Source organism: Erigeron canadensis, chromosome 4 (genome assembly GCF_010389155.1).
Source record: "Erigeron canadensis isolate Cc75 chromosome 4, C_canadensis_v1, whole genome shotgun sequence".
NCBI classification, from domain to species: domain Eukaryota; kingdom Viridiplantae; phylum Streptophyta; class Magnoliopsida; order Asterales; family Asteraceae; genus Erigeron; species Erigeron canadensis.
Window position 1 is genome coordinate 45049823 of NC_057764.1, and position 22843 is coordinate 45072665.

The 22843-nt window shown below is 36.7% G+C and overlaps 4 protein-coding genes across 4 annotated transcripts; 3 read left to right on the forward strand and 1 right to left on the reverse strand.

Moving 5' to 3' along the window:
* Positions 1–374: 374 nt before the first annotated feature.
* LOC122595988 (suppressor of mec-8 and unc-52 protein homolog 2) lies at positions 375–12560 on the forward strand. Its single transcript, XM_043768481.1, has 11 exons — positions 375–485; positions 590–769; positions 871–920; positions 1162–1285; positions 1420–1468; positions 1542–1631; positions 2072–2140; positions 2213–2336; positions 10872–11221; positions 11300–11683; positions 12154–12560. Exons 1-11 carry the CDS (start codon positions 436–438, stop codon positions 12421–12423), a joined length of 1740 nt encoding a protein of 579 aa, XP_043624416.1. The 5' UTR covers positions 375–435; the 3' UTR covers positions 12424–12560.
* Positions 12561–13894: 1334 nt separating this feature from the next.
* Positions 13895–14923, forward strand: LOC122597716. The gene is made up of 2 exons (XM_043770281.1): positions 13895–14044; positions 14420–14923. The coding sequence occupies exons 1-2, from the start codon at positions 13895–13897 to the stop codon at positions 14921–14923; spliced, it is 654 nt and encodes a 217-aa protein (XP_043626216.1).
* A 225-nt stretch (positions 14924–15148) lies between these two features.
* On the forward strand, positions 15149–17872 carry LOC122598093. The gene is made up of 4 exons (XM_043770701.1): positions 15149–15578; positions 15664–16107; positions 16182–16462; positions 16549–17872. Exons 1-4 carry the CDS (start codon positions 15185–15187, stop codon positions 17788–17790), a joined length of 2361 nt encoding a protein of 786 aa, XP_043626636.1. The 5' UTR covers positions 15149–15184; the 3' UTR covers positions 17791–17872.
* A 222-nt stretch (positions 17873–18094) lies between these two features.
* LOC122597717 lies at positions 18095–19661 on the reverse strand. Its single transcript, XM_043770282.1, has 5 exons — positions 19577–19661; positions 19221–19471; positions 18789–19130; positions 18625–18717; positions 18095–18547 (listed from the first exon to the last, which is right to left on the reverse strand). The coding sequence occupies exons 1-5, from the start codon at positions 19659–19661 to the stop codon at positions 18095–18097; spliced, it is 1224 nt and encodes a 407-aa protein (XP_043626217.1).
* Positions 19662–22843: the final 3182 nt, after the last annotated feature.

Below are 22843 nucleotides of genomic sequence, written 5' to 3' on the forward strand. Positions count from 1 at the left end.
ATGAAGATTTGGAAATATATATTTAGGTCGGGTAAAGATGATGATGAAGTAAGTGAGTTTAGATCTGAAATAGAAGAGGGTAAAGAGAGGAGATGTGTTTTAGAGATAAAAGGACCAAAAAGCCCTCATATGCAACGCACATGTGAGATTTAACAGTTAAAATTAAAAGAAGTTAGCATTAGGGACTGCTGGCAATGAGATCGAAAAACCAAGAAAAAAAATAGGGGGCAACTTAATAAAATGATGAACCACAAGGACCATTTGTGACATTTTCTGTAAATTAAAACTAGTTTTCACATATGTGAAAACTTGAGGGGGTAAACATTACGAATCTTCCATAAAATTATCGTCTCTGTCTGGTATTATATTGATGTACATCAGTTGGGAAGGAAGGAAGGGTTTGTAATCAAATCCACAATTAATTAATAAATTTCGATGGGATCGTCCAAGGTCTCCCGGAAAGAGAAAGTAGTTCGCTCCCGCAAGTAAAACCCTAATTATTACGAGTATTATTATTTTGAATGAATATAATATTGGTTTGTTGATTAGGTTTTAGTAGTAGTAGTGTTAATGATGAAGATTTGTGCAGAGAGGAAAAGGAAAAGGTGGAAGGAGAAGTGGGAGGGAAATACAGAGATAGAGCAAAGGAGAGAAGAGAAGATCAGAACCCTGACTACGAACCCCAGCCTTCTTCTTCTGAATTCCCTGCTGCTGCTGCCGCTGCTTCTTCTTTTCATGCTGTTGCTCCTCCCGGAAATATTGACCTCTTGTATCTATCTATCTCTAACTTATATATACATTTATATATATAGCTGTTTTTCACTCCCCCCTGTCTGACTAGTAGAATTTGTTAATACTACTTTTATTCAGATCAGCTGAAGCCCATAGGATCTCCATTGAGAAGAGCAAGTACCTTGGAGGTACCTCCCTCCCTCCTCCTCCTCCTATTCCTTTTTTTTTTTTTTTATCACTCACCCTGCTGCCCCCAGCTAGTATATTAATTTGATACCAGTTGTTTTTTTTTTTATGGGACTATAATAATAATTCGTCAGTTCAATAATAATAATAACAACAAACATTCTGAATGCTGAACAGCAAGAATGTTTTAGCTAGCTCTTCGTTTTTAGGTTATTTATTAGTATTATGAATAACGCACCACAGGTGATGTTGAACACACTCATTTGGTCAAGGGGTTGGACTATGCTTTATTGAACAAAGTGAGAAGTGAGATAGACAAGAAACCAGATGTTGAACATACTCCTGCTACTACTGATGCCAAGTCTAGGTTTCTACTCCCTTCCTATTCTTCTTCTTCTTCAAAGCCACCCACATTATATTATATATATATTGCATCCTAATCATCTCAACAATGTCAATTTTGATCTGTATCTACTCCTTCCTTCCTTATCATATCAACAGAGGATCCAATGAAGACCATCCCGTCTCATTTCGCACACGAAATGCTAAGGTAACCTCAACTGCCCCGAATATGTTGTTCTCTGTTGCCCTTGAATTATATACATCTTCCATTTCTGTTGCAGGCCGTGTATCAATGGATAGTGAAGCCTCAAACTGCTCTCAAGCCAAATGATATGTTCCTTCCTGGACGAATGGCTTTCATTTTTGACATGGTAACTTCCTCTTCCTTTATTCTGCAGCTGCACCCTGACTTGAGATAACAACTTCCCAAGTGTAACTGGCCTTTTATGCAACTGTTTTCTTCTTCTTTTTTTTTTTTTATGTCGTAAAGGACGATTTTTGCACTATACAAGCTGTTCACCTTTTACCTCATTTGGGATATATTACTTCGTGTTCTATGATATGCAATGTGGGTTGCTACTTTCTCATGGAGCTTGGTCATTATATGAAGTCTGTTTTAATCATCAACTCACAGCCGTTTCCCTTAAATTCTACAGCGTTAGACGAGATTTCATATCTCTGAAACTTTGTCCATGATCTCAAGTTAATTTTTGAGATCTTTTATTCATTACCTCAGTAGTTATTTTAGACATCTGGGCTACCTTCTGGAGGCAGCTTGAAGCCTAACAGCAATGTTGTTTATGTACGACAGGAGGGCGGGTTTTCTCATGATATTCCAACCACTGTTCACAGAAGCAGAGCTGACTGCCCAGAGCCTGAGGTCCCTATTGTTCAACTTGTTTTTCTATGCAAGTCATTCTTCTTTTCTCAACCATGATTACTGTTTTTCCAGGAAATGGTTACTGTCAGTGTTGATGGCTCTGTGCTTGATCGGATTGGTAAAATTATGTCTTACCTTCGCCTTGGATCATCTGGGAAGATTTTAAAGAAGAAAAAGAAAGACAAGGATGGAAAAGGTATATCTCTCTGTCACTTGTCACTTCTCCCTAAATTTTGTGTTACCATCTATTTAACAGATTCTATAGAATTTGTATCTTATCCAAAAACATTATATAATTTACTGGATATTTGGAGAAATATGCTCTCATATTGAGCTGTAATTGAACTAAACGAACGGGGCCTGTCCATGTATGTTTGTTTGCCTCTAACCCCGAACAAACTAACTTATATGAACACTTGAACAGAAGAATGAACACGAAAATCAAAACAAACGTTGACTTATGTAAGGTACCCAAGTCAACTTCGCAGGTCTGTTTGTTGTAAACCCGTCGAATTGATGTTCCCGGTTTATAACCCATGAAAAATCCCTCTTCCACCTTTGGATCAAACTTTGACTGAGGTAGATACTTCAAGAAAGTACACGGTACACCAAATGGTTAAACATTCTGTAAATTTGGTTTCTTCTTATGTAGAAGCTCATAACATGTCTTATTATGACGCTTAAGTACAGTAACCCTATTTATAATATGACAAGCTGTATTCACTGCCTTGGGGGCTTTGGCTACCCTACCTCATTCCCTTCACAAGCCAAGGACAAGATGAATCTATTGCGCTGCCTCCACTTTGCCCTTCCTTATTAAAAGAAAAAATAGAGGATAGGGTGCTAATTCGGTTCGGATAGACTTCATTCAAGAACGCCGCCGCCCCTGGAATCAACTCCCCCCAAAACATAGTAGGAAGCTCTGAATCTGCAAGCATAGTTCTGGCTGTCTCGATTAGAGTCCTATTCTTTCTTTCAGCAACTCCATTCTGCTGTGGTTCATACGGAGAACTGTATTGATGTTGGATTCCTTTTGACAAACAAAAGACATCCATCACATTATCCATAAATTCAGTTCCGTTGTCATTTTTGATTCTCTTAACACGAACTCCATAAATGTTTTCAGTTTCGACAAAGAAATTTATCAAAATCTGCGGAGTTTCATCTTTCGATTTAAGAAAGAATACCCATGAGAATCTCAAGTAATCATCAGTAACCACCAAACAGTAGTACATCCCACCAATACTTCTTATATTTACTGGACCAAATAAATCCATGTGAAGTAACTCGAAAGGATTGGCAACAGAGTTTTCTTGCTTCGGTTTATGTGCAGACTTTTGTTGTTTACCTTTCAGACAAGGTACACATTTGTCTTCCATTCCAAACTGTTTCATGGGAACGCCGTCAATCAAACCATGTTTGACAATGTCATTCATCTTTCGAAAATTGATATGTCCCATTCTTCTATGCCATAGTAAAGATTCAGATTCGTTTGCTTTCGATAACAAGCAAACAAACTCCTTTGGATCATCAACACCTAACACAAAGCCATAAATGTCTCTCTTCCTAGGAGCTTTTAGCAGGATCCAGTCTTCAGGAATAACATATCCTGGTTTCAATATAAGTGCTTCTTTCTCAGTAAAATGGACGTTGTTTCCTTTGTCACAAATCTGAGAAACACTTAATAAATTATGTGCTAACTGTTCCACATAATTGACTTTCTCCAGCGTAATCTTCCCATTGACAACATCACCTTGGCCCGAGATGTTTCCGCCTTTGGGACCTGCGAAACTAACATACGAACCATTTACATCTTCATAATTGGACAAAACATTCTTGTCCCCTGTCATGTGCCGAAAGCATCCACTGTCAACATACCAAAGACTGATAGGCTTCCTTGGCTCTCCCTGCACATCAGACAATAAGATGGTTAGTTTCTGAAGGGAACCCAAACCTTTTGCATACCCCTCATAATAGTCTTTTTTATATGCACTCATAAATTGTGGTGAAGCTACTTGTTCAACTAATTTACCCTTCCCTTTAGTATTAGGTATATCACCAACATCCTTTGACTTGACTTGACTGTCATTCTTAGGATTCTTGACCTTCCTATTTGGACATTCAATAGCTATATGACCTTTCTCACGACAAGTATAACACTTCTTTGCTTGTTGTTTTCTAGATTGACCATATTCTATTTCAAGGATTGGTATACCATACTCCTTCATTTCATTTATGGTATCAAGCGTCTGTATTGCTTCTTCCATAGTTCTTGCTGGTTTAAAAGGAGCATAATGTCTATCCATATATGGAATTTGTTCAGCTAACCATTCTTCTTTATTTTCCACACACCAAACTTTATCAATTTTTGATTTAGGTTCAATCTTATTTATAGATACTTCTTTATCATAGAAAACTGTATCACAGTCTTTCAATGTGTAGTATACTACTTCATCTGGATTAAAATATAATTCTGTTTGTTGGTGATTTCTTTGTAGAAGTAAATCAGAATCTTTAGTCATGTTACTTTCCTTCTTAAGAATAACATTTTCAGTAATTAAACTAGTTAAATTTTCTTTCAATTTTAATACCTCAAGTTTCAAATCTGACACCATTTTACAAACGTCAACAATAGAAAACAAAGAACAAGATACCTTCTGATCTGCAGCCTTGCAATCTGCCATGTATGCAACAAAGTCTTCAGTTGTCATACCTTCAGGTATCACTTTCTTTAATGCTCTTCGTAGAAATGTCATCAGCAGGACTCGATGACTCTTCCTTTTCTTCAGATGCTTTCACTCCTGTCATAGGTTCACTCTCAGATCTTACAGTCTCAGCAACATTTCGTACATTTTGCTTAACTACCTCAGATGCACTTTCTTTACTTGAGTATACGGCATAATCTATTGTAGCAGCTACCTCATCATATAATTCTACCATGTAGGCATGATTCGAGGTATCATCAGATTGTGTATCCCATTGATAAGTATCATCCGGATTCTGAACAACAACGGCCTTTGACTCCGAAAATGGTGACAAAACTGGCTGTTGTGGAGTAGCAGGATATGTAATCATTGCTTGAGTTTTCTGATTACTTGGAGTAATACCGCCTTGATTGTAATTTTGACGACCAACAACGGTATTATCAATCCTCTTAGGTCGTTGACACTCTCTTGCAAAGTGACCAAATCCATCGCAGTTATAACATTTCACCTTGGATTTGTCAAAGCCTTTAGTGCCATTACCTATAGGTCTCCCAGTTCTCTGAGTGAATCTTCTGACCTTAATAGTGAGCATAGCTAGCTGCCATTGTAGATCCATTTCTTCCAAATCATCAGGATCTATCTGATTGTAATCCTCATCAATTACTGCAGGATCAGTAATCTTTCCTCCGATAAATGCTTCATGAGCATTACAAAAGGCTGAGTAAACACTCATTCTACCTTCTGCAGAACTCATACTCATTGGCATAAAGTGAAAAGATTGTACATTGCTCTTGACATTCGTATTTGCATTGTCATAAGCAACATATCCAGCAATACCTTCAGCATCTACTATTGGTGTAGCTTCTGCACCACTTAGAAATGCATTGTTCCCCGAGCTAGAACTTGCTAAATGAACAGACTTAGCATGATACAATGATGGATCTTGAGTGAAATCCGAGTGAGTATCTTTAATTCTTCTCTTCATGTCTCTGTTCTTCAGCTTGGAAACTACCTTTTCAAAGTCCCATGTACTGTATTCCTGATCATCTTGAAGTTGATGAACATAATCAGTCCATGTCTTAGGCAGTGAGTCCAAAAACTTATCGACTAGCTCAGTTTGAGGATAAACAACCTCAAAATATGACAACTCAGTAGTCAAATGATTGAATCGAATAATAATCTCGTCAAGAGATTCTCCTTTCAGTCCATTGAAAGCTTCATACTGGCGCTTCAGAAGTTTGATACGATTCTTCTTCAAGGTTACATCGCCCTCACAATATCTTTCAAGAGCGTCCCATAAATCCTTTGAAGTAGTGTTTTTTCTGAACAAGTGTACACTATCTTGAGGTAAGGCCATAGTAAGAGTGGACAAGGCCTTTCCCTCAATTGCATACCTTTTTCGTTCTTCAATCGGCATATCAGCATAAGTATACCTACGGATCACTCCATTCTTCTCATACGAAGGCCAATCAAAACCTTGAGTTATCATAAGCCACATGTCCATGTCAGACGAATGTAGTCTTCAAAACGTCTCTTCCACATCCAATAGTTTTCCATACGGAACAACTTTGGAGGTGTGTTTCCACGACCAACCTCATGATCGTGCATAATCATCTGGCTAATAAGTAGGGCATTTAGTGAATTTGCAGCAGCTGGAATAGTAGTCATTTCGAATCTTTTGAAATCAAATCAAACGAAATAACACTTAGTTCGTGTGGCACGAAGTCAAACAAAGTCACGTGGCACGAAGCTGTATGACTTACATGAAGTACACGTCGCACGAAGTACACGCGTCACGACCTAAGTCACGAAGGGTAGTTCGTGTTGACGTGACACGAAGAGCAGTTCGTGCAGACGTGGCACGAAGTGAACACGAAGCCACTGGATGAGGTAAGCACGAACACGAAGTACACCTCGTGCTGACGTAAGCACGAAGTGACACGAAGAAGATCACGAAAATGGTAAATAACACGAATTTCGAATCGAATTTGCAATCAATAGCAAATCAAACGATCTTACGCCTTCTGGTAATCAACCTTAGGGCTGTGATACCCCTTTTAAGGTACCCTATTGTTGCGTGGATCGTAATAAGACGTGATTCGTTATGTCAAGAGTGCGAAATCCTTTTGAGATAACTAGATTGCTATTGCCTTCCGTCGATTAATGAGCAATTAACCAACCTAAGGAAATGCACAAGGCTTGTGGTTCGTGTAGGAGATCACACGAAGGAACAATTAACCTTAATTCGTAATTTCGTGAATATCTTCTAAGATTTACCAAACAATAAACCTAATTCCGTAGATTAGGTCTTGTATTTATACTAATAGGTATTGGGTTCGTGTGGGCTTCGGCCTTAATCAAGGATTAAGCCCGAATTAACAATAAGCTAATCCACCTCGTGCTGACGTCAGCACGAGGTTGATCCTTCATGCTGATGACGTCAGCACGAGGTTCAACCCTTTGACTCTTTGTTTGGATTCGTTTGGCTCGTACATAACATCCAATCATTGTTTAAGTGTTCTACGACACTTATAAACCTTGATTCTATGTTCTTGTACCTGCAAAACAATATATAACACACAAACACAATACAAAACATAAACAGATATAATATTGAAGTTCAATTGTAATAATTAAATATCAACACAAGTTCTTATTTAAATGATTACAAACATAGTTCCTAAAAATAAACGATAATCAAATCTATGTTGCGATTGTCACAACGAATCTGCATCTACAACTTATATCTAAGAAAATAATATTTTTCTATTTTCGTCCATTTAGAAGGGCAAATAAATACAAACAAACATACAATGTTTAAAATCTATACTATATTATAAAGCAGATTCCCCTATCTAAATTTTAAGTTTCAACATTTATATTCCCAGAATGCCCCTCTATCTATTCTATATTTACCTAAAATAACTATAATACATTTTCTCTCTCATTAAATCTCAACCAATCATTTTTTTTCTCTCCCCTCCATAAATCATTTATTCATCCGATTCATTCAAAATCTTTTATCTCAAAAACCGTACATCGATAAATTATAAAAATTATATGGGTGTTCCTTAATATTTCATGTTCTTTAATTAGAGATGCCATTCGATATACTTTCGACGAATTTTTAAATCTGAGGGCGGAACCCGTACGGTTAACACATTTGGCTATCACACTCTATGACCCATGGTTGTAAATATCGGATTTATCGGCCGATATATCGGCGATATATCGGTTATCGGCCCTTCACCGATAAGAAAAATGACTTATCGGGCAATTTATCGTTTTGGTCAAATTTCGGTCAAACTTGGCACTTATCGGTTAAAAAAAATTTGACCACTTTTTTATAAAAAAAAACTGGGTTTTTATCAAATATTAGGGTTTATTGCATTCTTTAATTCAATTTTTTCTATTTAATTTTTAATTAATTCTTTAACTTTTGAGTTAATTTTTAATAATCTTTTAATTTCTAGTTGTAAGTTGTAATTACTTTCTTTACTATCGTTTTTTCCTTTTGAATATAGTTTATAGATACTTAAATTTCGAAACTTTAATTGTAATTATTTTCTTTTCTACAGTTTTATATTCTAATTATTAATGTATTGCATTACAAATTGTATATATTGCTAGTATATATATAAATTTTAGATAAATTCCTTTACATTTTAGGGTATCCGATATATCCCCGATATATCCTATTTATCGCTTATCGGGGGTCGGCCGATAATAAACCGATAACCGATATTTACAACCTTGCTATGACCTATCACCCCCACCATCTCACCGCCGCAACGCGCGGGTACTTACTCTCGTATTACATAATGTTCATTTTTTATTTATCTTATATTCTTATTCTTAAAGTATTTCAACTATAATATATTAAATATGTATGTACACCATTGTAGGATATTAATGAACGTTAATGAACAACTTACCGGACCTTCACGGATTTAAAGTTCGTTTAACAAGACCAGTGGATGAGATCCACTGATCGGTGATAGGTATAGTAACACTATTACTTTCGCATACTTCAAAACTATTTTTAGCTTTATGTATTGTTAAGCTATTTACACCTAACCCGTGAATGTAGTAGAAAGTACATTACTTAAGACTCATCTATTAATCGCATTGTTAAACTGCCTATGACATATCCACCAGTTACTTTTGTTTACCTAATCCAACCTTATAGTTCAAATTCACTTATCCATCATCACTTTTTATATTCATTGTAAATAATGAAATTAAACATTAGTTTTATATGTTACTGAAATCTTCAATTATTTTGTAAAGATATTGGATATTTTTATCCCTATTGTCCAACGATTCAACTTTCATATTTTGCCCCCTTGCCTTTTGTGCTCAGTTTGGTTGAAAGTGTTTACTAGGCCTCGAAGCTTTAGGCTTTGAGAACTAAATCTTTACTCCACCTTTTTAACCTTTTTTAATTATACTTACCCATCTTTTCAACCTACTTTTCAACCCGTGGCATCAAAGCTTAGGCTTTCGTGGTATCAAAGCTTAGGCTCAGAGTAATACGACTGTCAAAAGTTGGTTTGAAGTATTTGAACGATATTTATATATAAGAATTCCATTCTGAGTACTTCTCACCTCGGCCGATTACATGGACCGCTCAAGTGCAACCTAGTGAGTTTTCCAACCATGTATATCAAAACGCAACATTCTCTTTATGAGAGGGTGGCTGGTTTTTCTCCCTATTCTACTTCAGTTGAGATGACGTGAATGTGTAGGTGGTTGACATTGTGAGATACCCCTATGTTGGATTCTGATAATCTCATAATTTTATATGTATCAAGTTATGTATGTTTGACATATACAGTCCAACTCTTAGGGGTGTTGTTCATCTCTTTAGTTTTATATTTTGTCACATTAGGTGTTTTGTACTCTATGTAGGGACACATTTAACCTTCTAAGACTATTTTGCTTGATTTAATATATATGCAGTGGTGCTCTTCTCCTTCAATTATTATGTTGTATGCTTTATGCAGTGTCAGTGTGTTGTTACGAATGTGTTTGTGTCTGCGTATACTAATTTTCATATTAGATTCTATTTAAGTATCATGGTTGGATCATTGGAAAACACCCTAGCCTCTGGAGACTGAGGTCATGGGTTCAATCCTCATCCCATGCAAAGGTCGGAGCAGGGATGAGCAAAATTACCGAAATACCGAAACCGAACCGGTACTAGTACCGAAAATCGGTACCATAGGGATTCGGTTTCGGTATCGGTTTTTAGATTTTTGGTGAAATCGGTTTCGGTACTAATCGGTTCGGTACGGGAAAACTGATTATTAGTACCGATTTCTAGTATTTCAGGTTTTTCTCCAACTATTTCACATTCCTGATGCATGTTTTAATTTTTTTTCCAACCGTATTCATTATTTTTCTGCAACTATTCATGTTATTTTGTTGACTTGCATACTAACATTTAACCAATTGCTTTTAGTCTGTGTTAAAAAGTTCTAGGACATAGATGTATAATTGCATATGAATCATGTTTAATGTTCTCAGATGAGCAAGTTTTAATCCAATGCCCAATGATTTCCCATCTTATACATGCTTTACTGTGTATATATAATTATATATACATACATACCGATTGACCATTTACATACCGATTGGTTGACCCGATTAATATATAATGTAAAATACATGCACGTAAGTGAGGTTCTTTTATGACAAATTCGGTACAAAGAGGTATGGAACCGAAAATCTCGGTATCGAAACCGATACCGAGCCGGTACCGGGAGTTCGGTACGGTATTCGGTATTGGTATTTTTCGGTATCGGTACGGTATTGGTACCGATACCATCCATAGGTTGGAGGGCGTTTTCTACCATTTAGGTAGAAAATGGAAGCAGCCTCTCTACGGTAGAGGTAAGGTCTGCCTACATCTTGACCTCCCCAATACACCGTCGAGGTATTGGGGATCAAAACCGCGGAAAGCAGTTTCTTTCTTTTTTCTATTTTAATTTCACATGCAAACTCTTGGCTTTTCATATACACAGGTAAACACTCGGCTGTCTCCGGTGATTATAATGTTGAGAAAATTTTAAAACCTGATGCTTCAAAAAACCATACCGAGAGAGAATTTCTTCCACCACCTCCACCGCTTTCTAAAAAAAATAATACTGACATGAAAGAGAACATGGGGCCAGCAGTTGCTCGTGTTGAGGAAGATGATATTTTTGTTGGAGAAGGAACTGACTATGCTATCCCTAGCAAAGATATGAGCCAGAGCCCTCCTTCGGAAGACATGGAAGAATCTCCAAGGAGAAAGGATAGAGCTTCCTATTTTGACGAACCTGCTTATGGTCCTGTTCCACCCTCGGAGCCATCTCATGACTGGCAGCAAACTGTGAGTTTTTTTTTTTCCTTTTCTGAAAATGTGAATGTGGACCTGGATATTGTATCAAACTCTTTCTCAATTGTTCAGGATGGATATGCTGCTATGCAAGTGCAAGCCCTGGCTGCTGGTTATCAAGGCGAGTGGCAGGGATATCAATATGAGGAACAACTGTCTTATCCTGAACAGTACCTGCAGCAAGACCCTCAAATATATGAGATGCAAGCAGGTTCCAACATAGAAGCAGACCCACAATTGATGTCACAAGAAGAGAAAGATCGGGGTCTGGGCTCAGTATTCAAGAGGGATGATGTGAGGCTTCAACAATTACGTGAGAGAGATGCCCGGGAGAAAGATCCAAACTTTATATCGGAGAGTTATTCAGAATGTTATCCAGGCTACCAAGAATATAATCGAGAAGTTGTGGGTAGTGATGATGAAGATGATTTATCGAAAATGGATATGGGTGGGCGAGTAAGTGTTTCATTCCTACTACCAAGTGTCATGAATAATAAAGTGTTAAGTGTACAGGTCTGTCAGTTCTTTTTCCAGGAGGATAGACTAGACATCTATCAGTGTTTATTAAGCCTTTTTAAACTTTTATGTGAAAGTAAGTTGCGTTAAAAAGTGCACGCATACATTATAAAATGACATATTATTGGGTATATCGGTTTTCTTATTAAAATTAATTGCAGTATGACCAGAAAGTTTTCACACGACAACTTGTCCATACACAACTTGTCTATATATTTAATAGCATCTTTGCCTTCTAACTTAAGAGCACCTTAGGTTAGGAATTTTTCTAAGAACATCTAGGATTTGGGCTCCAGAAAACAGCCCCTAAAGTTGCTCATAGACCTACGGTCACCAAAACTCCTCAATTGTGAGGGTTATTTGATTCATATTTGGTCAAGTAATATGTTAACACTTTATTTCTTCCACAGGCAAAGGGCCGGCTTCACAGGTGGGACTTTGAGACAGAAGAGGAGTGGGCAACGTACAACGAACAAAAGGAAGCAATGCCGAAAGCTGCGTATCAGTTTGGGGTGAAGATGCAAGATGGCCGCAAGACAAGAAAACAGAATAAAGACCAAAAGATTACGAACGAGCTGCACAAGATTAACAAGATACTGGCCAAAAAGAAGATGCAAAAAGGTGAAGCAAACGATGACAGTGGTGATGAATCTCACCCTGGAAAGAAGCTCAGGGTGTAAGGCTTTTGATCTTTACACTGCTTTTCTCTAGGCATTAGAACTGATTCTATATATGCTGCTACTTATCTCCATGTTAGTGGTTTCGAAATGATAACATATTGACTTTGGCTACATTATTTACTCCCTCCATTCCAATTTGTCGTCCATGTTACTCTTTCTATTCATCCCAAGACACTGTCACTTTTCATTATTTAAAAAGATCACAATAAACACCTTTTACGTTGTTATTATTATCAGCATATAAAGTGTTGATGTTATACGCTGTAAAAAACAAAACAACCCTCAATGACAGTTGTTGGTCCTTTGACTTGACTTTTCTTTGAACAAATGGAAGCGTCCTCTTGATCTTATCCAATTAAAACCTCCTTTTTTTAGTACTAATTCAGTAATTTTGGCGGAATCTTGTATAAATGTTTAATAGTATCCACTAGGCCCAAAATAAGGTACTTGGAGAGTTGGAGTGGAGTCTCTGGGAAATGGAAATCGCAATCTAACAGTGCCTCTGCCTCAACCTTGACCAAATCCTTTTAACTCTCCGGTTTCCCATTTATAGATTGGGTTTATCATCTAAAAAAATAAAGTACTTTTCTTATGTTTTTTTTTATAAGCCATTACCAAATGGTCTAATGACAAAGTTTGTTTTCTCACAAGAGATTTCAAGTTTGAATTCTACTTTCTACACATTTAGATGTGACCACGTGTATTTAATTTACTTTTATAGCCATTTTAGTTAGCTCAAGTGGCTAGTCATCACCTACAAAGCCTAGGACCCACCATCACTATATGATATCTTTTTAAGTGACGAAGGTTCAATCCCACATGCAAGAATGATTGAGACATTTTAGATATTTGCTCAAGTGTGAATACTGAGTAAATATGCTAACTAGAACATGTGTTATATGATTTGTGCATGTTGATACCAATGTGGTACCAGGAATAAAAGGTTACTACTGTTTACTTTCTTTTTTGTATGCCATTGTTCCCTTTTAAAATAGTACGGAGTAAGGCTTAAATATGTGTCCCACAAATCTACTTGCGTGTCAGTTGTTGCAATATTTATTGGGGACGTGTAGGCCGACCACCCCTTATGTAACCCGACCACCCCTTTTGGAGCGACAGTCGCTCCTAAAGGGGTAGTAGGATACGACAACGAGCGACAGCATACGACAACATTCCTGTACGATTCGAACCTACCACCCCTTTAGGAGCGACAGTCGCTCCAAAAGAGGTGGTAGGTTCGAATCGTACAGGAATGTTTCTGTTTCCCCGTAAAGATTCATTCTATAAGTTCAACCATTTCATATTCATGTTTCCCCGTGAAGATTCATTCTATAAGTTCAACCATTTCATATTCATTCTTTATAACTTCAATCTCAGTACTCAATAGTTTTGATATTCGATCGTTTTCATATTCATTCATTTTGATTTATTCGTTTTCATTTATTACTGTTAAGTGTTTTTATTATTTTAGATGGATTGCTTGGAGGAAATTTTCTTAAATCCAAATGCGCCGGAAGGTGTAAATGACGAGTTTGTGTACGAAGAACCCGATGACGAATTTGAATCCCCAGATGTCCGTGATGAATTTGATTACGATCACGATGTTTTTTATACCAAGGAGGTATGTATATAATCCAACCTTTTCATTTTTTGTGTTGTTATTTTGTGAGTAATTGTATTTTGTTATTATTCATTAGATTTGTTGCTATAAAAGTATGTAAGAAAACTAATTATTAAAACTACGGATAAAAAATTGTTTATAAAAACATATTAAAAAATGTACATAAAAATGTAGATTAACAAAAGCTATTAAAAAATTGTTAAAAAAAAAGTGTATAAAAAAGTGTATTATAAAAAAGTGTATAAAAAGTGTATTATAAAAAAGTATATAAGAAAGTGGATTATAAAAAAGTATATAAAATAGTGTATTAAAAAAAATGTATTATAAAAAAGTGCATAAAAAGTGTATTAAAAAAAAGTGTATAAAATATATCAGGTGTTTGACACACACATAGATTTGGTAGACTGGGCTCAAAGAACGGCAAAGGAGCTTGGTTATGTGTTAGTAACACGAAGATCAAATGTCACAAAAGGCGGAGAAGTTAAAAAGGTGGTCCTTATTTGCAACCGTGGTGGAAAAAAAGATAAGCGGTCAACCGGGGCACCCAAAGGGAGTACCAAAATTGACTGTCCATTCAAATTGGTAGGCCGTCTGACAAAGGACCATAGTTGGTGGGTTGAAGTTATAGATCACCGACATAACCATCCATCAGCTCGTAATTTGGAAGGTATTGCGTACGCAAGACAACTAACCGATGTTCAAAAAGAATTTGTGGACGAAAAGGCGTTGCTAGGTTTTGGGCCAAATAGCATAAGGGACCAATTGAAGGATGCATTTCCCGGCATCTTGACCCGTTCACAAGACATTTCTAACTACCTGCGGCAACACCGGCTAAAGCACGCCCAACAACGAGGGGAAACTCGAATGCAGGTGAAATAAGAAACATACCTGCATGTGGATCGTATAACTATATGTTTATTTTTTAAAAAAATACGACTTCCTTATACTTTGGTTGTTTACCCGTTGCAGATCGTGCTCCAATTACTATCTGACCATCAGTACACGTATCAGTACACGACGGATAGCAAAACCGGATGTTTGACCAATCTCTTTTTCGTACATCCTACATCACTTGACATATGGCGTGCATTTCTTTGGATCATTGAAATAGACGCCACGTATAAAACCAACGTTTACAACATGCCGCTTGTTGAGATTGTGGGTGTCACTCCAACTGGCAAGACATTCAGCATTGCGCACGCACTTATTGAAAATGAGCAACATGCGGCATACACATGGGTGTTACAGTGCTTGAGGTCGACGCTCGAAGAAGGGTTCGTCGTGCGTGTGGCACTCACTGATCGGGATCTGGCCCTTATGAAAGCGGTTAAGGATGTGATGCCGGAAACGAAGCTGATACTGTGTAGAATACACATTTGGAGGAATATTGAGTTACATGCCAACCCATCGTTTGGGTCAAAAAAAGATTATGGTTCGTTTAGACACCGGTGGGATAAACTCGTAAACTCAATCACAGTTAAAGAATACGCAGAGAATGAGCAGCGGCTAAAAGTATTCTTGGCAGATAAACCAAGTATATACATCCCGTCCCCATACTGTTTTTATGATAACGCTTACGATGTAACCCTGTAGCTAAATCACTTTTTATTTTCCTGCAGATCTTTATAAGTATCTACAAATACAGTGGCTTGCCTCGTACAAGGAGTTATTTGTGTCATGTTGGGTCGACCAACACCGCAATTATCGTAACTACACTACCAACAGGGTTGAGAGCGAGCATTCTTTGCTGAAGTCAGTTATGCATCAAAAGCGGCTTACGTTCCATCGAATTGTTGAATGTGTTAACTCTGTTGTCAGCGGGCAATACACCGAAATAAAGGGGTCACTGGAACATTGCAGGCAGTACAATCAAAATAAACACAACTATCCCTGTTTAAAGGATTTGCTCGGTAAAGCCTCCCATGTAGCCTTGCAAATTATGGTTGACGAAATTGATCGATTGAAAAATACAGTAAAAGGGGACGTGTCAAAGTGCGGGTGTACAGTATGGGCTAGTTGTGGCTTGCCATGTAGTTGTCGACTTCTAACATACATGCAGGAACGTAAGTACATTTCATTCAGATACAAATGGTCCATTTTACTTAAAATACTTAATGTAATATTTTTATTCCTGCAGGAAGGCGTGTTCAAGAATATGAGATAGATGCATTTTGGTGCAAGCTCGATATAACCCCGTCCACCTGCCTGCCTGGAAATGTGAAGAAAGACTCGGATGATGACGAGCCTGTTGAGGCCTTTTGTGGCGAGGTTACTGCTGCCTTGGAACGACAACCCATAAAACAAAGGAAAAGCTTGATGTCAAAAATAAAGGACCTCATCTATCCGGGTCGGTCCAAAATCAAGGATCCGGAGGTCCAAAAGAAAACACGTGGTAGACCTGTTGGGTCAAAGAAAAAGGTATATTATTATAGTCTAGCAAATTATTAATTGTTAAATACTATACGGGTATACATCTAACTTAATTATTCATTCATTCATTGCAGATGCCAGACTTGAACGTATCACCTCCGATGCCACCACCACCAAAGATGAAAAAGTCGAGGTCCGTGCACGTGACAACACCTAAGTATCCGAATACCGCACCAGACTCACGCTCATGCTACAGAGACTTTCAGGCGGCGAGACACAGTGAGCATGTGCCCACGCAGTCACGTTTCGCGGAGCCTGACACCAAATTACGGGAGGACACCCGTGATTATATTGACGAGTTGATCCGATCGTCACAATTTTCAGCAGCAGGGCCGAGTAATGAGCCTACAACCGAACCCTCATTCCTAGATCAGTTGTTCGGCGCAGCCGAACCCGCGTACTATCCTGTGCCACCAACAGCACCAACAGGCGTAGTGGATCAGTTCTTCAGTGCCGATACTTATTTTCCTGCAGGTCCTAGCACTCCGATGCCAGCTGCACCATCATCGTACTTTGATTTTTTCAGTACGCCCACACAACCTTCGATGCCACCAGCACCATCACCTCCGATGCCACCAGCACCAGCACCATCACCAATATCTCCCATATCAGCTGAGCAGCAATTGGCTGCTCTACCAGTACCACCACCTAACACTCGCCCACTGCAGACGACGGGTATAAAGGGTTACCTTGATGACATACCGAATGTATTTAGACCATACGTCAAGGGGATTATTAATGTCAGTGGTGATGGCAACTGTGGATTCCGGGCACTTGCTGTTGCATTGGGGTACGATGAAAACGAAGGTTACGAGTGGATCCGACTACATATGTTGGCCGAGTATGAAAACAACAAACAATTCTACGATGAACTAACAAGATGGGGACAGGTTGAAGCGAGGTTTTTTGAGGGGTCATCAAGGTCTTATGTAGGGGTGTTTAGACCAACTGGCTACTGGATGCACATGACTATGGGGGCCATGTTGTTGTCCAACATGATGGGTATAGTAATTCACTGTTTATCTACTGCCGCCAGTTGGACTTCGTTCGCATTTACCTATGGTCCTGATGAGATGCCTAGGAGAGAGCCCATATCAATAGCATTAGTACATGGTCACGGTCACTATATCATGGTGCAGTTGGAAGGTGACTACCCGATGGCCCCGGAGATCGCATATTGGGTACAGGATCGTGTAAGGCCTCCCGTGAGCAAATGGAAAGATTTGTACCGACACCGCCAGTTAGCCTACAATAGATATATAGATGCAACAAAACCTCCTCCCATCTATATGGGAACAGTGGACTCATCTAATTAGGATTGTAATAAAGTTTTTGGTTTTTTGTTATGCCCGTTTTTTTGTTTCCTTTTTTTTTTATCAAAAAAAACTTGGGGTGTTACTTCGTAACTTTATCATCTTTTTACTTGCTATATTACTGTTAATAATATAATAATACTACGAAATTTGGGGTGTTACATTTTTGCAAACCGGATAGTCCACCATCATTATAAACAAACAGTACATAAATAATAAAAATGTCCATATCAAACACAAATAATAAAAATGAATGTAAGAAACTGTATTTATAAAATTGTCCATACTTCGTACAAATAAAAAAAGTCTAATCATCGGAATCGTCGTCGTCCTCACCGGCATTATCATCACCCACACCTGGTCCGGATACAGAGCCTGTCCCACTAAAAAATCCACTCATATCCGACAAGCTACCAAATTCCCCTGATGGAGGTCCATAATGCGCCGATGTCCCACCCCATAACTGGCTGGGGTCGAAATACGCATCACCAGGCTGGTTCAAGTCAACATGGTAGCCGGAAGGTTGGGATCCAGAGGGGCCAGAATAGGATCCAGACGGGCCGGAGGAGGATCCTTCCGGAGGTCCAAAATGTGGTTGCGGCAACTCAACAGGGAAATCATGGGATCCGAAACCCCTGAGAATCCTCCCTGGTCCGCGCTGATGTCCCGATCGCGATCCAAACGCTTCCGGGAACAACTGGGTTGGAGGTGTCGGTGCAGGATCCTGTGAATGTCTCTCCTGCGCAGCTTCCAGACGGGACTGCATATAAATAGTAAGGTAAGTTTAATAAATGGAGCAGTAATTAAAAGTAATTTAACTTAAAGTTATGTATATACCGCAACTTCCGGAGGTTGTAGTCTGTGGGTTGCCGCCCAAGTCGACTCCCACGTGGGCGGTGGCCCCTCCTTCTTTTCGTTATGGTGCTTGGCCTGCAAACAAGTCAAATAATTAGCATTAAAAAAACACAAGAATTGTATACTTTTGTTAAAACCAAACGTACCAACGCCCGATCGTGGGCAAGAGAAATAGATCGCCGACCCTGAGTCCCCACCGCCTGTTTGGACCGGTTTGTCTTGTTTGTCTCGGCCCGCTTGACCCGGTCATCCCTCGTATAGAAACGCAATAGTTTTCCCCACTCTTCCGGGTCCATACCAGCTGGCGGTGCTGTCTGCAGGGTATCTGCTGCGCCTACACCCCCCCGTGCTGTAAAATGCTGAGATTTGAATTTTGACTTTCTCTGCCTATATATGCTAGCTGCATCAGCACGGAAAGCCAGTTTTGCTGCCTTCCGGGTGGGGTCGTCCTCATCAAGCTCTAAGTACTGGTCCATCGCAAAATAGCGCTACATTGTTTAAAAATACAAGTTAGCATTTTCGGGGTTATCATTGTAAAACATATTAAGTAAAAAATATAAAAAGAAACATATTCTAACCTGTACTTCCTCCAAGATATGGTCCCTCATAGACTCAGGCACATCGTCCCATGACTCGTAGTACTGGGGGACATCTCCGATCAACGAGCCTAACAAAGATTTGTACATAGCCCCGTAGTCCCCGATCGACTGAAAGGTCTTTGATTTGTAGTCGAAGTACATGGGTAACGGGCCTCCATTTTTCTTCAAGGCAGCCTCAAGTTTTAGATTTTTGGCTGCCCCTCTTGGTGGTGGTGGTGTTTTCTTCGAGCCTACAAAACCAATAAGTAACAATAACATAAATAAGTTACTTTAAACGATAAGAATACAATTATTTCAATGCATAACTAAATTTAATGTAAAGTCAATTTTCTTACCGCTGTTTTTGCAGCCTGATATTTTCTTCCACCACGATCGGTGCGGATCCCTCCCATCGCCGTCGCCGCCGTGAGCTCCTAGCATTTTTCTTATATCTACATAAATAATACACGTATTATAATACTTTTTATATCAACTTTTTTAACAACTTTTTTTTTAACTTAATTTTTTATATGACTTTTGTACTACTACTTTTTCAATATATGTTTTAATATCTTTTTATACTTATGTTTTAATACTTTTTTTACTTATACATTTTCCTAGCATTTTTCTTATATCTACATAAATTTATATCAACTTTTTTAACAACTTTTTTTTTAACTTAATTTTTTATATGACTTTTGTACTACTACTTTTTCAATATATGTTTTAATATCTTTTTATACTTTTGTTTTAATACCTTTTTTACTTATACATTTTCCTAGCATTTTTCTTATATCTACATAAATAATACACGTATTATAATACTTTTTATATCAACTTTTTTAACAACTTTTTTTTAACTTAATTTTTATATGACTTTTGTACTACTACTTTTTCAATATATGTTTTAATATCTTTTATACTTATGTTTTAATACCTTTTTTACTTATACATTTTCCTAGTATTTTTCTTATATCTACATAAATAATACACGTATTATAATACTTTTTATATCAACTTTTTTAACAACTTTTTTTTTAACTTAATTTTTATATGACTTTTGTACTACTACTTTTTCAATATATGTTTTAATATCTTTTTATACTTATGTTTTAATACTTTTTTTACTTATACATTTTCCTAGCATTTTTCTTATATCTACATAAATAATACACGTATTATAATACTTTTTATATCAACTTTTTTAACAACTTTTTTTTTAACTTAATTTTTTATATGACTTTTGTACTACTACTTTTTCAATATATGTTTTAATATCTTTTTATACTTATGTTTTAATACTTTTTTTACTTATACATTTTCCTAGCATTTTTCTTATATCTACATAAATAATACACGTATTATAATACTTTTTATATCAACTTTTTAACAACTTTTTTTAACTTAATTTTTTATATGACTTTTGTACTACTACTTTTTCAATATATGTTTTAATATCTTTTTATACTTATGTTTTAATACTTTTTTTACTTATACATTTTCCTAGCATTTTTCTTATATCTACATAAATAATACACGTATTATAATACTTTTTATATCAACTTTTTTAACAACTTTTTTTTTTAACTTAATTTTTTATATGACTTTTGTACTACTACTTTTTCAATATATGTTTTAATATCTTTTTATACTTATGTTTTAATACCTTTTTTATTTATACATTTTTATATTTTCTAATACAAACATTTTCTAGTACAAACTTTTATAAACTTTTTTTTAAATATATTTTTTTATATGCTATGTAATACACTTTTTTTACATTTTATATTTTTTACACTTTTTTACAAACATTTTTACATAACAAAAACAAGAACAACAAGAACAACAACAAGAACACAAGAACAACAATACATTAAATCTATGGGCGTATACAATACGTTAAATCTATGGGCATATAAAATCGATCCTAATACATCTATGCATAACAAGAATAACATCAAACTAATACATATACTATATAGCAAATTAATGGATACGAAATAAAAAAAAAAATAAAAACTTACTTCGACGTTCGGTTTACGAAAGGGGTAACGACGGGTCGCTCCTAAAGCCTCACTGAAAAAGTGGGTCGCTCCTAAAGCCTCACCGGAATATCTTGGCCGGAAAATATGGGGGAGAGGGGGGTTGGATCGGTTGGGGTTTACGAAAGGGGTAACGACGGGTCGCTCCTAAAGCCTTACTGGAAAACTGTGTCGCTCCTAAAGCCTTACCGGAATATCTTGGCCGGAAAATATGGGGGAGAGAGGGGTTGGATCGGTTGGAATGGAGAAGAGAAAAGGAGATTGGAGTATGGAGAAGACTGATGAAGAAGCAGGGGGATCGATCGGTTTTATTTATTCGAGGCACCCCTTTAGGAGCGAGTCGCTCCTAAAGAGGGGGTTTGACGGGTCAACGGGTCAACGGGTATATGCATAGATATCCGCGAGCAATTAATGGGTCTACCCTTTAGGAGCGACTGTCGCTCCTAAAGGGGGGTGGTCGGGTTACAGAATATTCCGTGGTCGGGGTATGTGGCATGTATTTAAAAGATAGACTGCTTTGCTTAGAACTTGCTTATTACACTCCAGAGAAGTTTGTATGCCAAAAAGCACCCCGTTTAGTCACGATCTTCTTAGAGAAGTCTTCAACGAATAGAATGGCTCACATTAGAGCATAGATTTATTTGTATAGAAATTTAATTTAGAATTTTGTAAAACAAGTTCCCAAATCCAGACATAAGATAAAAAATAAAAATAAAAAATTGAACCAGTAAATTAAACATTTAGTCATATATATATATATATATGTATGTATATATAATATATATATATATAAAGAAATAGATAATAAATAAAAAATTTAGAAAAAAGGAGAGAAGAAAATTAGGCCTAAAAAAGGAGATTAGAGGTGTAAAGTGTATTCCCAACCCCCTCTTTTAGTTATATTATAGATTGTAGATATTGGATGTTACGACATTATTAATATATAATTTTATTTTATTATGATTTAAAATATAACTTACTATTTTTATTAATAGAAAATTGATCTATATATTTTATATGAAACATATCTTAAATATTTCAAACTAAAATATGCTTTATTTTTTCATATGATATTAACTATTATTCTATTGGATAAGATATAAGATATATAGTATTCTTTTTATTATTAGGATATATATTAGCTATTAATCTATTGAATATATTATATTATAATTATTGGGTAAAAAATGTAAATTTGTGATGGAAAATTAAAACGTGTAAACTAAATATAAAGGGGGATTTTTTTTGTATAGTTATAAAAAGTATAATTATTAATTTGTCATTTAATAAAGATGAAATTGATCTAATTGTTCTAATTTTAAGATGAAATCCATCCAAGGTTTCTTGTTTGTTTAGGAATGAATCTAACACCTTGTTTTATATATATATATATATATTGGTAGATATATATATATATATATATATATATTGGTAGATGAAATCCATCCAAGGTTTCTTGTTTGTTTAGGAATGAATCTAACACCTTGTTTTATATATAAAAAAATTTTTGTTCTCATTTTTTGAAGCAAATAAAAAACTCTTTCAATCATCACACTTATAAGCATAGAATATAAGATATAA

Coding starts and splice junctions, on each gene's coding strand:
- LOC122595988 (XM_043768481.1), top strand. CDS start 436: ATGGGATCGTCCAAGGTCTCCCGGAAAGAGAAAGTAGTTCGCTCCCGC. Junction 486..589: donor AAAGTAGTTCGCTCCCGCAA/GTAAAACCCTAA, acceptor AGATTTGTGCAG/AGAGGAAAAGGAAAAGGTGG. Junction 1,286..1,419: donor ACTACTGATGCCAAGTCTAG/GTTTCTACTCCC, acceptor TCATATCAACAG/AGGATCCAATGAAGACCATC.
- LOC122597716 (XM_043770281.1), top strand. CDS start 13,895: ATGGATTGCTTGGAGGAAATTTTCTTAAATCCAAATGCGCCGGAAGGT. Junction 14,045..14,419: donor ATGTTTTTTATACCAAGGAG/GTATGTATATAA, acceptor AAAATATATCAG/GTGTTTGACACACACATAGA.
- LOC122598093 (XM_043770701.1), top strand. CDS start 15,185: ATGCCGCTTGTTGAGATTGTGGGTGTCACTCCAACTGGCAAGACATTC. Junction 15,579..15,663: donor ATTCTTGGCAGATAAACCAA/GTATATACATCC, acceptor ATTTTCCTGCAG/ATCTTTATAAGTATCTACAA. Junction 16,108..16,181: donor TCTAACATACATGCAGGAAC/GTAAGTACATTT, acceptor TTATTCCTGCAG/GAAGGCGTGTTCAAGAATAT.
- LOC122597717 (XM_043770282.1), bottom strand. CDS start 19,661: ATGCTAGGAGCTCACGGCGGCGACGGCGATGGGAGGGATCCGCACCGA. Junction 19,472..19,576: donor ATCAGGCTGCAAAAACAGCG/GTAAGAAAATTG, acceptor TTGGTTTTGTAG/GCTCGAAGAAAACACCACCA. Junction 18,548..18,624: donor TACAACCTCCGGAAGTTGCG/GTATATACATAA, acceptor ATTTATATGCAG/TCCCGTCTGGAAGCTGCGCA.